This window comes from Ylistrum balloti, unplaced genomic scaffold (assembly GCF_031769215.1).
Source record: "Ylistrum balloti isolate Yb309-2 unplaced genomic scaffold, AGI_CSIRO_Ybal_v1 Utg371338, whole genome shotgun sequence".
NCBI classification, from domain to species: domain Eukaryota; kingdom Metazoa; phylum Mollusca; class Bivalvia; order Pectinida; family Pectinidae; genus Ylistrum; species Ylistrum balloti.
The window spans coordinates 935,626-951,153 of record NW_026782711.1 but is presented as its reverse complement, the minus strand read 5'-3'; the positions used below and the strand labels follow the sequence as shown (position 1 = coordinate 951,153).

At 32.9% G+C, this 15,528-nt stretch overlaps 1 protein-coding gene across 2 annotated transcripts in view; it reads left to right on the top strand.

Annotated features, from left to right (window-relative positions):
- The window catches only part of LOC132562050 (death-associated protein kinase 1-like), a 121,135-nt gene that overhangs the window by 57,881 nt on the left and 47,726 nt on the right, over positions 1-15,528 (top strand). Inside the window, exons 7-9 of one of the 2 annotated variants that reach the window (XM_060226773.1) lie at positions 148-193; positions 1,771-1,860; positions 5,470-5,583. In XM_060226773.1, coding sequence (XP_060082756.1) covers positions 148-193; positions 1,771-1,860; positions 5,470-5,583 — 250 coding nt within the window. The remainder of the gene's footprint in view (positions 1-147; positions 194-1,770; positions 1,861-5,469; positions 5,584-15,528) is intronic. The other variant, XM_060226774.1, reaches the window with a different exon arrangement.

Below are 15,528 nucleotides of genomic sequence, written 5' to 3'. Positions count from 1 at the left end.
GTGAAAACTCTTATACCGTAAAATGTTATGTTATGTTTTATTTAACTAAAATTCATGGAAAGATGTTCCAAAATTTTGAATTTCAATATTTATAGTTATATATTTGCATAGTTTTTGTCTTTCTACAATCTATTGATTTCTTTGCAGAAAACGAGCAACAGTCACAACATGCATGCAACATCCGTGGATACAGGTAAAAAATGAATCACAAAGCATGTTACATATTGTTATATATACATATACAAGCTTTAGGGTGGATAAATGTATTCCATATATTGGCATGTAGTTATTGATTCCTCAGGTGAACCTTTAAAGGGCATGATAGAACCCATTCTCAAGTAAATGGCCAGTGTTTATTTTGTTATGCTAATCAGTATGCAAATCAGAATGACAGAAGTTACTTTTAGTACTAATGAATATGTTAATGTTTCTGTTCACCATAGTAACAGCATGATGAATCAATTGGAGACTGATGCTACATTAGCACAGTGAACAGTCGCCAAAAATTAATAAGACAATCGACTAATTTCCTTGAATATTTCTAATGGCTTTTATTATGATAAAAAAAATTATGGCTTTGAAAAATGGCTTAGCTTCAAACTATATAACTATTACCTTAAAAAGGACAAAAGAATGGCATTGCTGTATATATGGAGATGTCTCCATGGCTTCCTGCTGTTTGACTTTTAGATGAAATTGTATGAATATGAGTCAATATTATGGCTGCTTCATAGCCTCATCAAATACAGTGTTATATCAAGATGTGCGGCACCATGTTCTATACCATACACTGAAGAGTTTTAATGTGAATTTCATAGGGGATGGGGGCATGCAGTGATAACCAATTCTATCATGTTACATTTAGTGACACCATCACCTTGACAACTTCATTATTTCAAAAACACCTGAACACTTTAAAATGATGTGTTATTTAGTGAGATTCAGAAATCATTAGAACAGGAACTGGAAGACTCCGCTGTAATAATGCATTAATAGCAAAACTTTGTTACCACTTCATTGGTCATCAGCTGAAAAGAAGTGTTAGGGACACACCCTTTCTGCAAGTTTACCCTTGAGGTGTTGGAATAAATGTAAATTCCTTGAATTAATGTTGTGTATGTGTTGATAGTGTAATGCATGCTGGAAGCTAGGGCTGAGAAAGTGATTTTCTACTTTAAATCTGTTTCCCTGGGAATCGTATAATCATAACGGTGTTATTTATGGATTAGGTACTGTATATCCTTCTGTCTTGAGAATCTCAAATGGCATTTGGTCTCGTTATGTTGTTGACCTTCCTTGTAGAGATGCCAGTGTTATATTGTACCATTATCTCCCTTGTTCTTAATGCATTGTGATTTGTACTTCAGTAAAGCCTGGTTATGACATGAATCTAGATATTGAGAATGGATGGAAAGAGTATATAAACACAATAATAATATTTACTAATTCCATTACTAGTAATGAAAGACGAATCCAAGAGATGAATTTTGATTGTCATGTATATAACAAATGGTTATATAGAAAATTTGCACGATTGGATTATTTTGAATTTTTTTTTTTTTTTCGTTTTTCTTTTTCTAATTTCATTCTTTTTCATGAACTGAAATAGTGACAATCATGAATATAGCATACAAGTCTTAGGTTTATTTACCAAATTTTCAATATGTTTGTGTTATAGCCAGGTTGTTTGTATGACTAATATATCCCTGTTTCCTACTGTTTGGCCAGCATGCTATTAGGTTATTGATACTAAAAATCTCTTATCCACAGCCTCAGGAGAAAAAGCAGTCACTCACCAGAAAAACTTCTGTCATCAACATTGAGCAATTCAAGAAACTCATGGCCAGAAAACGCTGGAAGGTAACAAATTGTTGCTATGTTGTGAAGGTCTGAGGAAGATAACAAATTGATACTGTGGTGTGGAAGTCTGAGGAAGGAAACAAAATGTTACTATGTTATAGAGGTCATGGTGAAGTGTACAATGTATAATAGTGTTTTAGAGATGTAGAAGAGTGTTATACTGTAAAGAAGGTTGTGATAAAGTTAATGATGTATATTAATCTTAGAGAAGTCTGAGGAAAGTAAAAAAAGTTTTACAATGTTTGAAATGTGTCATAAAAGTCTGAGGAAGGTAACAAAGTGTTACAATGTTAGAAATGTGTCATAAAAGTCTGAGGAAGGTAACAAAGTGTTACAATGTTAGAAATGTGTCATAAAAGTCTGAGGAAGGTAACAAAGTGTTACAATGTTAGAAATGTGTCATAAAAGTCTGAGTAAGGTAACAAAGTGTTACAATGTTAGAAATGTGTCATAAAAGTCTGAGGAAGGTAACAAAGTGTTACAATGTTAGAAATGTGTCATAAAAGTCTGAGGAAGGTAACAAAGTGTTACAATGTTAGAAATATGTCATAAAAGTCTGAGGAAGGTCACTGGTGTTACAATGTTAGAAATGTGTCATAAAAGTCTGAGTAAGGTAACAAAGTGTTACAATGTTAGAAATGTGTCATAAAAGTCTGAGGAAGGTCACTAGTGTTACAATGTTAGAAATGTGTCATAAAAGTCTGAGGAAGGTAACAAAGTGTTACAATGTTAGAAATGTGTCATAAAAGTCTGAGGAAGGTAACAAAGTGTTACAATGTTAGAAATATGTCATAAAAGTCTGAGGAAGGTCACTAGTGTTACAATGTTAGAAATGTGTCATAAAAGTCTGAGTAAGGTAACAAAGTGTTACAATGTTAGAAATGTGTCATAAAAGTCTGAGGAAGGTCACTAGTGTTACAATGTTAGAAATGTGTCATAAAAGTCTGAGGAAGGTCACTAGTGTTACAATGTTAGAAATGTGTCATAAAAGTCTGAGGAAGGTAACAAAGTGTTACAATGTTAGAAATATGTCATAAAAGTCTGAGGAAGGTAACAAAGTGTTACAATGTTAGAAATGTGTCATAAAAGTCTGAGGAAGGTCACTAGTGTTACAATGTTAGAAATGTGTCATAAAAGTCTGAGGAAGGTAACAAAGTGTTACAATGTTAGAAATGTGTCATAAAAGTCTGAGGAAGGTAACAAAGTGTTACAATGTTAGAAATGTGTCAGGAAGGTAACAAAGTGTTACAATGTTAGAAATGTGTCATAAAAGTCTGAGGAAGGTAACAAAGTGTTACAATGTTAGAAATGTGTCATAAAAGTCTGAGGAAGGTCACTAGTGTTACAATGTTAGAAATGTGTCATAAAAGTCTGAGGAAGGTAACAAAGTGTTACAATGTTAGAAATGTGTAATAAAAGTCTGAGGAAGGTAACAAAGTGTTACAATGTTAGAAATATGTCATAAAAGTCTGAGGAAGGTAACAAAGTGTTACAATGTTAGAAATGTGTCATAAAAGTCTGAGGAAGGTAACAAAATGTAAGATGTTTGAAATGTGTCATAAAAGTCTGAGGAAGGTAACAAAGTGTTACAATGTTAGAAATGTGTCATAAAAGTCTGAGGAAGGTAACAAAGTGTTACAATGTTAGAAATGTGTCATAAAAGTCTGAGGAAGGTAACAAAGTGTTACAATGTTAGAAATGTGTCATAAAAGTCTGAGGAAGGTAACAAAGTGTTACAATGTTAGAAATGTGTCATAAAAGTCTGAGGAAGGTCACTAAATGTGTTAAAAGTCATAGTTAGAAATGTGTCATAAAAGTCTGAGGAAGGTAACAAAGTGTTACAATGTTAGAAATGTGTCATAAAAGTCTGAGGAAGGTAACAAAGTGTTATATAGTTAGAAATGTGTCATAAAAGTCTGAGGAAGGTAACAAAGTGTTACAATGTTAGAAATGTGTCATAAAAGTCTGAGGAAGGTAACAAAGTGTTACAATGTTAGAAATGTGTCATAAAAGTCTGAGGAAGGTAACAAAGTGTTACAATGTTAGAAATGTGTCATAAAAGTCTGAGGAAGGTCACTAGTGTTACATAGTTAGAAATGTGTCATAAAAGTCTGAGGAAGGTAACAAAGTGTTACAATGTTAGAAATGTGTCATAAAAGTCTGAGGAAGGTAACAAAGTGTTACAATGTTAGAAATGTGTCATAAAAGTCTGAGGAAGGTAACAAAGTGTTACAATGTTAGAAATGTGTCATAAAAGTCTTAGGAAAGTAACAAAGTGTTACGATGTTTGAAATGTGTCATAAAAGTCTGAGAAAAGTAACAAAGTGTTACAATGTTAGAAATGTGTCATAAAAGTCTGAGAAAAGTAACAAAGTGTTACGATGTTTGAAATGTGTCATAAAAGTCTGAGGAAGGTAACAAAGTGTTACAATGTTAGAAATGTGTCATAAAAGTCTGAGGAAGGTAACAAAGTGTTACAATGTTAGAAATGTGTCATAAAAGTCTTAGGAAAGTAACAAAGTGTTACGATGTTTGAAATGTGTCATAAAAGTCTGAGAAAAGTAACAAAGTGTTACAATGTTAGAAATGTGTCATAAAAGTCTGAGGAAGGTAACAAAGTGTTACAATGTTAGAAATGTGTCATAAAAGTCTGAGGAAGGTAACAAAGTGTTACAATGTTAGAAATGTGTGTTACATAAAAGTCTGAGGAAGGTAACAAAGTGTTACAATGTTAGAAATGTGTCATAAAAGTCTGAGGAAGGTAACAAAGTGTTAAAATGTTAGAAATGTGTCATAAAAGTCTGAGGAAGGTAACAAAGTGTTACAATGTTAGAAATGTGTCATAAAAGTCTGAGGAAGGTAACAAAGTGTTACAATGTTAGAAATGTGTCATAAAAGTCTGAGGAAGGTAACAAAGTGTTACAATGTTAGAAATGTGTCATAAAAGTCTGAGGAAGGTAACAAAGTGTTACAATGTTAGAAATGTGTCATAAAAGTCTGAGGAAGTGTCATAAATGTGTCATAAAAGTCAGGAAGTGTGTTACAATGTTTGAAATGTGTCATAAAAGTCTGAGGAAGGTAACAAAGTGTTACGATGTTAGAAATGTGAAATGTGTCATAAAAGTCTGAGGAAGGTAACAAAGTGTTACAATGTTTGAAATGTGTCATAAAAGTCTGAGGAAGGTAACAAAGTGTTACAATGTTAGAAATGTGTCATAAAAGTCTGAGGAAGGTAACAAAGTGTTACGATGTTAGAAATGTGTCATAAAAGTCTGAGGAAGGTAACAAAGTGTTACGATGTTAGAAATGTGTCATAAAAGTCTGAGTAAGGTAACAATGTGTTACAATTTGATGAAGGTTGTGTGAAGTTAATGATATGCTATTGCATTGTGGAGGGGTGAGGGATGTGAAGTTGTCGACACTTTTTTACAGAGAAATCCTGAGAAATATAGATTGTTGAGTTTCAATTATGCCAAATTTTGAAATATCTCTGATTTATGTGTGATTGATGTTGTTTGTTTATTTTCTTTGTTATAATAGAATCTATTATCATTATTACTATTATTTACACTCTCAAATATTATTTATTTTGTTTGTTTCTTCTTTTAGCAATCTGTAAGGATAGTCTCCCTTTGTACTCACCTCTCTAGAAGTGTTCGACTACGCAAATCTCAAAGCCTTGACACAAATCTATCTGAGAGTAAAGATGTTATAGAAGGAGAGGTAAGTGTCACTTTCTTTTTTCCTTTTTATTTCTGAAAACTTGAAAACTTGCTTCTTTTTGACTGCAAAAAAATATTCAAAATCTTAATCATCCATTTTAGATTAAGAATTGATTACCACTATTAGTTAGTGAAAATATTTCGACATATAAAAGCCAATATTTCAATGCCTTGTCAGTAATGTTGTTAGAATTACTTCCCTTTAATCATGTTACACATTTTGTACCTGTGGAAGCTCTGCATGACTTGTCGCTGTTTGAATCAAACTGCATGTCTCACTTTTTAATTATCTAAACTTGATAAGGAATGCATGTCTGCTACAAAACCAAAGACAACTGTAAACATAACCTTCCTGCAAGTGCTTGCTCTTACAGGAGTTCCGTAATTATTACAGTTGAACAATGTAGAGTGATTGGACCAAAGTGTCAGTGTTAATCATGTTTCTCTGTTTATTTCATGCATTAGTATATTTTAACAATGCAGCCTAATGGGATAAAGAAATATCTAGTTTTACCAATGTTCACTCTCAGATGTAACAAAGTATTGATAAAAACAAGGAACAAAATTGTATGGCAAAATGACTTTCTGTAGAAATACAAAAAAACAAATAAATTGGGAAATTGAACAATGCTTATGCCCATTGACTCTACATATTAACATGAGGTACTAAGTTGGAGCGGATCATTTCCTGCTGAGGAGGAGTTTGAGAAACAATTAATATATTTTAATTAAGTTTTAGACTATTGAGTCTCGAATTTAGTACAATAGGTATTAAAAGGGGAAAAAATATCACTGCAGGTCTGTTTCACTCATTCATAAAGAAGACAAAAAACCTATTTTGATATTTTGTTTATCATTTTCAGTCCATAATTATTAAAGAAGAATCAAAATTTCAGACTTGAATATAAATGTAGCTGCTGCATGTTCATCAATTTAAGATATCTCTTAGAGCTTCCTTCACCAGTTCGTAAAGAAGCAAAAGCCTTATTTTATCACAAAGTGGTCAGTTTTGCATAGTTATACTGTAACGGTACTTAAGTAGTGCTTTATTGCTTAGTGAAGGTAACCTAACATCACCTGTTAATGTATTGGTCTCACTGATGTAGTTCATAGGTCAGTTTCATTGAAGTATTTTTTTGTGTCTAGTTTAACGGTTAGGTCATTGATGTGGTCTAATATGTCTTGTTGGGTTTAGTTCATTGGGTAAGTTTATTCATGTAGCTTCATGTGTTTAGTTCACTGTATCTAGATTAAATTTACGTAGTTTTTGGTAATGGTTCAATACCTAGACTAAAGCTTATTAAAAGTACTAAAGTTTCATGGTACTATGTGAATATGAATTTAAAATGAAGATATTTTATCACTAAAAAGTTCCAAGCTTGATCAGTTTAGTATGGTGATGATGATAAAGTTACAGACTAATGTATCTACCAATGTCCTGTAGGTAACTCAAGCGGATACCAAACAGCATGCCACTAAGGACGACTTGGAACTCAGTAAACACGCTGATAACTGATCTCCAAACTTAATCAGGATCTCGTGTTTTATTAACTCTAATATATGTCCGATGTTCCTGTGTTAATCAGTCTAATACCAGTCTAAATAGATTGACAATGTCTGTATTTTGTGTTGTTAAATCTAATATATTGACAGTGACATTGTAGGCTTTGACTAATGGTGATATTTGAAGTATGCTTTATTACCTGCACAACCCAGAGTTAATATCAATTTTGAACATCCTTTTGCTTAATAAGCTTGTAACATTTACACACATGCATGATGAGTATATACTACTTTGCACTCAACTTAAAGTATCTGATATTTAACCATTGCATTTGCTACATCACCAACTCTTAAATCAGGACGAAAACTGTCTCGTTGTAGCCAGATAATGATAACTAAATGGTTTGCACGCAGAAATATTTACCCTCCTGTCATACACAAGTGGTAATGATTTGACTTGAAGTATGTCTTTTATAGATGCCTCCGTTAACAAGGGTAGTTATTTCCCCTTGTTTTGCTTCACATTTATTTCCCCATATACTTACAGTACTGCCTGGGTCGTTACTCAGGGAGGCCTGCAATATAAAGAGTACAATCAATAAGGTTACACTAAATCTGGGCAGACAGATGTGCTCAGATTCTGTTACATCCCATTCCTTAGTCTCGTTTCCAAGTCAGATTGTTGTGTGATATTGTAGTATTTTTATCTGATTTGTAAAAATGAAGTTGCAGTACTGTTTATACACTAAGGAGATCTCTCAAAAAATTGCAACACACTAAAATGCTGTCAGCTACCAAGATGCTTGTGTATGATGGCACCTTTGTAATACCTGTGTCAGGGTACATATGTGTTTCACTATACTTACAATACCTGTGTCAGGGTAGGTATGTGTGTCATTATACTTACAATACCTGTGTCAGTGTACATATATGTGGCACAATACTTATATCATACTTGTGTCAGGGGTACATTTGTGTGGCACTAATGTTATATAGTACCTGTATTCAGGGTACATATGTTTGGCACTACACTTACATGATACCTGTGTCAGGGTACAGATGTGTGACACAGTACATGTACCTGTTTTTGCTTTCTGCCTTAGTCAAGAATACATGTGTATGGGATTATAACTACACCACACATGCATCCAGGATACATATGTGTGTGGCTTCACTCTAACACACTCTCAGTCTCCAACTTGGATGCATGTGTACAGCACCACATGCCATACTACTCATATGTTGGTGGTACCAGGTGCAACCTGTTTGCATAAATCACAATAAACTGCATAAATTAGTATGAATATTTCTACAGAATATTGAGTCATAACTATATAAAAATTATTTGTTATGCAAAATCTAGCTGGTCATCATCTGAAATCAGTGATTGTAGATATATATACAGCCATATATGTACAGCTATGTACAGGTATGCTAGATCGTTTCACTGCATTGATTTTTTTCCTGCCCTTAAAATATTAAATCTAATATAATCAATATCAGATGACATGTATACACAGAGGAGTAATGAAAAAAATAAAAATTTTGATTTATCTTAAAACATTCTGAAAATTGACACGTTTGTTAGACTTACAGCTGACTACAGTAAACCTCTGGTCAGTTCAAATAGGTGGGTAGTTCAATCACATTATTTTTCAACAAAAATAATAATTTTCTGTCTAGTGATGGTTCAACCCCCTTTTAATCTGTTTCACTTAAAATCTGAACTGTTTAAACATAGTGTGAGAGAGCACATACAACTATTGATAAAGATATTGCATTCGCAATAATCGCTCCTGTGGTCACTATCCACAATGATGTGAAACGCTATGGGTAGCAGGCTGTAAAAGACCATCATAAGCAATTAATAACTCCAAATCATACGTATACATGTCACTTAATTAGCATTCATTTTGTGTGATCCCTTTTACATCTTGCTGTGACATTGTGTTCGTGCCAGCTGAGACAACTTGTGGCCCTAACTCTGTATTACAACTGATAGGTACATATGGACCATGTAGCGTCAACATGTGCGTTGTCAAAAAGCAACAGTGTTTCGCTTCATATTTTAATAAGAAATTCACTTTCCATATTAAATGGGGGGAAAATGACTATCAATATTTCATATGCCAAATAAATAATTGTAGGAGTCGTATGTCCATTAAAAAACATAAGTTTAAATCCACATTCCACATACTGACATGTCAATGCCAACCTTCGCCAATACATAAGGAGACATGTTTTTTTCTGGCTGCATGTAACATGGCTTCCTCGTATTGATATCCAATGTGACGAAGAAGAAGATAAAACCTGTGATTTCTTATCAGTCAGTTAACATGTATTGCAGTACGTTTTATAATCTACGTTTTTTTCTCCTTACCGACCGCTAGTTTCACACCATTCTAGAACACATTAAACATTAAGGCATTATTCTGGGTAGTGTCAAGTTCAAAATCTAATAAAATTTCACAAACATAATTTTATAAAATTCAAACAGGTTCAACAATATTTTGATTTTGTTCAAACTGACCAAAGCTTTACAATATCTCGAAATGTAATGTAAATTTCTCGTATCCATGTGCCACGGCTGTACTATGGAGTTACAGTTTCATACTGATGTAGTATCTACTTATTAGTAAAGGCTTGCTACCAGTTACTAATAAATTTCAGCAAATAGTCAGAACTCAAAATGTTTATTTCAATACCAAAATGGTAATTTGTCATAGACTAAATTTGCATTGCTTGATGCTAAATTATCTGCCCTTAGCCAACCCTCACTTAGCTGCTCACTGACTAAGCTTAAGTTATTGCTGTAACTTTATATAACAACAAACATGATCAAGATGAACATACTATGTGATATTTAATTTTCTACACTCAAATTATGAGAATTACTATCACTCAGGTTTGCAAATAGTAACTTGGGCATGGTTAAGGTATGGACTATGGTGTGGGATTGTACAAATGCAATTTGGTAAACCTTAATTTCAGCAACAAATAAAACACAAACAGTTAACTTTAAAACTTTTTTTTGCTGATTGGCAAATATGTAATTCTAACTGCTGGCTTAATGCCAAAAACAATACGCTGATGATGTGCTGATGATGTGCTAAATAAATGCTGATAATAAATGCTGGGATGCTTCGGGAGTATGGTGTAGACTGCTACATGGTATTAGCTAGAGTTTGTGGTTGGTCTGCACAGTGGACATGCTTGACGTCTCAAAATTTATCAGACAAGGTGTTTGTGATGTGAGTTGAAAAACAAGGAGATTTTTTTTGGTGATACATGACTTTAAAATGAAGTGGTTGGAAGTTAATGGGACACTGATGGAGCATCACAACCATTGTTACTGATGTACAGGATCAAGACTTTCATCATGTGCTCCTACAGTACAATATAATCACTGTGTTTGTGTTTTCTTTTCTCACATAGAAAGTGCAAATATTGTACTGTGTTTATTTAGGTCTTTGTCTTTATCAGTTTGTGTATGTAAAAGTGTTGTTTCAGATCAGAATACAGCTGTTCTCTTGTGTAGTATTGTGTTGTGTTAACACTTTAATTCTGTATGATATTAAGTTTCACAGTTGTATGTGTTTTTATAGAACACATCTTGCTTTTTGCCTCATTTATTAACATTCTTAAGACATTTTTATAAACAACTTAGGTAGATGAAAATATTGGTAAAGGTATTTGTTGCATTGTTTGAAAACTTCAAAAACAAAATATGATTTATGAGTGAGATGAAGAAGAAATGATCAAGTTTATATACACTTTTCTGTTCTGTGATATTGCTGACATTTTAAACCAACCATTTAGATGGTGGCATGTTCAAACTGCCCTTCCTCCGTGGTCTGCTTTCTGTCTGTCATCCATGCGACTATATTTTTTATCGCTATTATGAATGGATCCCTGTGGTTCATAGTTGTGCTAAGTCCATTTTAGTTTGATCGGAAAAACAAAATGGCTGACAGGCGACCATCTTGGATTTGGACAGGAATAATTTTTTACTGCTCCTGATAGGTAGTAGATGAACCATTCTGAGATTTTATATGCTAGTATTCTTGGTTGCTAATGATGCAATGTCAATTTTGGGTCTGAATAGAACAACGAGTGTCATGTTATGTATGTTCCCTATGGTTCCTTGTTTAGCACATCTTTTTCTGGAAGATTGAAAGTTATAAAAAAAAAAAGAACTAATAAATGGAAGATTGAAAGTTATAAAAAAGAAAAGAACAAATAAATGGAAGATTGAAAGTTGAAAAAAAAAAGAACTAATAAAGATCATACAATGGTGGGTGCCAAGATCCCTCTTTGATCTCTGGTTGTAATTTTTTTTTTCTTAAGTAGTTTTTATTGGTGATTCAATCATCATTAATGTTGAATGATTTGTATATTTCATTTCTCTGATACTTTTATTCTCTCTCATATAGATATCTATACAGTATCATTAAAGAGTAATTGACAAAATTTTAATAGCTGTAATCACCGTACTGCTGCACATCTATTCAGGGAACACATAGCAATTTCCTGTAGGGGAGAAAGGAAGCACTGATTATGTCTCATAAAATTGCTCAAATGATGTATTTTTATGTGTATATTAAAATAGTATATTTTGTAACAGGTTTATTGGGAAATGTATTTTATTTACACAGGAAGACTAATTGTTTGTTAGTACTGGTATATAAATGATATATATTTTGTTAGTATTTTTGTGAGTGTGTTTAACACAGTAATAAAGCAAAGTCTGTATTCGATGAAGGTTTGAGTTTTTTATGTTATTTACATATCATATGCATCCTAATTAGGCTGAAAGCTTATAGATTTGACATGTTGTATTTTATGTATACATAAGTCTGATAGTTTTAAATTGCAAATTCTTTTCCTAGAACACAGATATGTGTTTGTTCATTGTTGTCTGGTTGTTAATCATATAAAATTTCTATAGGTCAAGGTCACAATACAATAGCTGTTATTGCTACTGTTAGATAACAGGGAATAGAGCCAACGCTGGGTTGGTGTCGGTTTTAAATAAATGTCATGTTGAAACATCATTAGATCATACTAACCTTTACCTCGAGGTCAAAGACAGTCTGAAGAAGCTCACATCTTCACTAACTAATAAGGAAAATGGATCAATGTTGAGTCTAAAGTAATAATTCACCCACAACGTTCTTTCACATACATATATACATGGTTTGGTAAATTCATTAATCTGTTTCTTTATACTGAGTTTTTTGCATTCAAAAAATATGTTGGTGACATGTTTCAAATGGCCAAACTTTTCAACGATTTCTCAAAATAGGCAGACATTTATTATACATACTTTACAGGCCAATAGATACTATGATAATAAATCTGTGTAGAATTGTTGTTTGATTTCTAGTTAAAACGGGCATGCAAGGTTGGAACAGGTAAGACTAGAGTCTAAAGTTTTATTTCTGTCCTTGTAGCATCTGATGTCCTGGGGAAAGTTTGAATATAGAAAATAAGAAAGAGAGATTACAGGATTTACTGACAGTTTATTATAATATAAATTGTTATCTCACTCCTTAACAATTCCTGTCATGCTGAGTTGATGGAGCCTGTAAATCTTTAACATGAATATATTTACAATTCAATTGATAAATGTTCTATCAAACCTGTGGTTAGAATATTTATATGTGGATTTAGGATTCACAAAGACAGCGACATTGATCATTTTACCATAAGGCACATAATACCAAAATTTCACACTTTGCCTGAGATAGAAATAAGGTAAGATAGATTTAAAATATTTTTCTTTGAGGATTTTCAGTTTGACTTACAGGTAAAGGATCAATTGTATACCTGGGACTGGGATGGGTGTAGTTTTAATGTTTACTAACAACTTACAGGATTTACATTTAACATTGGTGTGGGCGCAGTATATTTAAATCAGATGTCTTATATATTCAAGTGATGGAAAACATTGAAAATGTATTTCTGAACACAATTTTAGATTATATTAGCAGAGCTTTCATTTATTAAAATTATTCGTATTTTTTTGTTCTTTTTTAATTTTAATCAACTGTATACATTAGAAATTCAGTTAGAACTATTCATCACTACATATCATTCTGGGCATCATTTTTGCAAAACATTTTAGCATGTGGGATGTTCTTTACTAGAGGTCAATTACCATTAGTGCAATTACCTTCCTCTTTCCACATAAGTACACATAAGTAAAGTAATGCTACAGCTTTGTATAGATGTTTATATTGCAATAGTTCAACAACTTATGACAAGCAAATAAAATTTTACCCGTGGTGAAATATTATCTTCAGTAGCTGAGTACAAAGAATAGGGTTGTGGATTTTAGGACCAAGCTGTTATATAATACTGTACCATGGTTTGACAATGTCTTTCCATCGTCAGAACAGAACTTTCAGAATTTCACATATTGAAACAGAAATGATCATCCACAACTTTTTTTTATTAAAGGGTAATCAAATGTAGTTCGGTATCCATTACCATCAAAATGACAGGTGATATAAAATGTATATAAAAGTATTTAAAACCCCCTCTAGCTGTCAGTGGACTGGCAAAACTAGATAACATTTTATCCAGTGAATGATGAGGATACACTATTATGTGTTAAAAGATGTGGTTCAAACGAAAGAGGAAAGTGATAACACAACATTTTTCATTGCGTTTAAAGTAGCAGTGATAGATATGCAGTAAAAATATTCATACATCGCAAGACCAGACATGCTTAAAGAGAATTTGGTACATGTATCAATGTAATAATTATTGTAGTTACATTAGGTATAGAATACCCTGTTTATTCTACAATTTGTCCAGGGGAATGATAATTGATCTTGGAGTTAAAGTCGGGAGTTGGGCTTTTTACTGATCATATTACCAGGCATTGACTTATTGTGGGGGAGCTTATTTCAGCCATTTGCTTGTTGTGAGGAGCTTATTTCTGGCATGGCTTATTTTGGGGGTTTTTTTTGGGGGGGGGGGGGCGCTCATTGTGGGAGAGCATATTTCAGGCTTAGGCTTATTGTAATACATTAATGTAAGTGGAATATCACCTTGTGTGATTGATACATGTTTACTGTAACATACATGCGTGTATTCAATTGATGTTCACTGACTTTAGTAAGCTGAAAGTTTCTCAATAGATTTGAAATAAAGCCTGTTGGATAGTTTAAACCTAGGATTTTATCTGAGAAAACTGGTTTGGTAGAAATGGAATTAGTATTGATACCTGTGACTTTCTAGTCTATAACATGGGGATTAGATAGTGAAGTCTTAGCACCCAGATCATGTACTGTCCCACTCAGGCTACATGTGTATAAGATCCAGAATGTTTGTGAAGGTTGAAGATGACCCTGTTCTTGTATAATGGATACTGTATTTTTACCAATTTTTTATTTGTTCCATACCGCATCGAAATTTAAGCCATGCCCTTTCTTATGATATCATGAACACTATTGTCAACATTTGATATACCGATAACAGATATCAGAAGGAATTTCTTACAAAGTGGTAACTGTTATGTTGACCAAAGTTTGTTGATATAACAGACAGCAGAGGTCAATTTATCAAGATGTTCAGTGAAACATTTATAAAGTTTTAAAATGAATTCAACATAATTCTTTATCTAGTTGATGTGGTTCAAAAATTGTACAATAGCAAATATCAAACTCGTTTGGCTTGGGTTCCATCACAGATTGTCTACACACAGACATAGCATGGTCTTCATTCTAGAATTTGACCTATAACCCAATGACCTATTGATCCCAGGATGCATAGGGTATTGTAAACTTCTGCTATAGCTTAGAAGTATCTGCGAAAGTCAAGAAGATATTATTGTGATTCTGTTTGCAAATGAGAGTTCTCGGCAATTTGTTTTAGTCACAAAGCACATGATGGTAAGGTACTCATAAAAAAACTACTCCAACAATGTTAGAGGTTTTACAAAGCGCGAAACTTATGACAGGCATTGTGTAGTCACAGTCGGCACAATAATGACAGATAATAAAACAGCAGACCTCTTATGTTATATGATTATGACATCACGCACTAGTGTACTGGTATACTACCCATTTATTTTTTTTTTTTTTTGTCCACATGTCCGCACTGGTATATAAGCCACACACCTGACTCATGAGGGAAAAAAAATCTGAAAATTATGGTACATAACTTCCATCGATCTTCAGAGGGGTATTGTTGTTATTGAGATTTCTATGCTCCACATCTTAATTTGGACTCAACTGTAATCATTATGAAAGAAAAAGGATGAACATGACAGGTCAGTCTGGACTGGTTATATATATGACTCTAGGTACACACAATAGAGCAGCAGTGTTATATCATTCACAGAAATAAATATATGTGTGAATGTTAATGAATGTCTTACAATTCCAAAGGATATCTTCTGTATATTCAAGTTTTCAATGATTGATGTTAACAT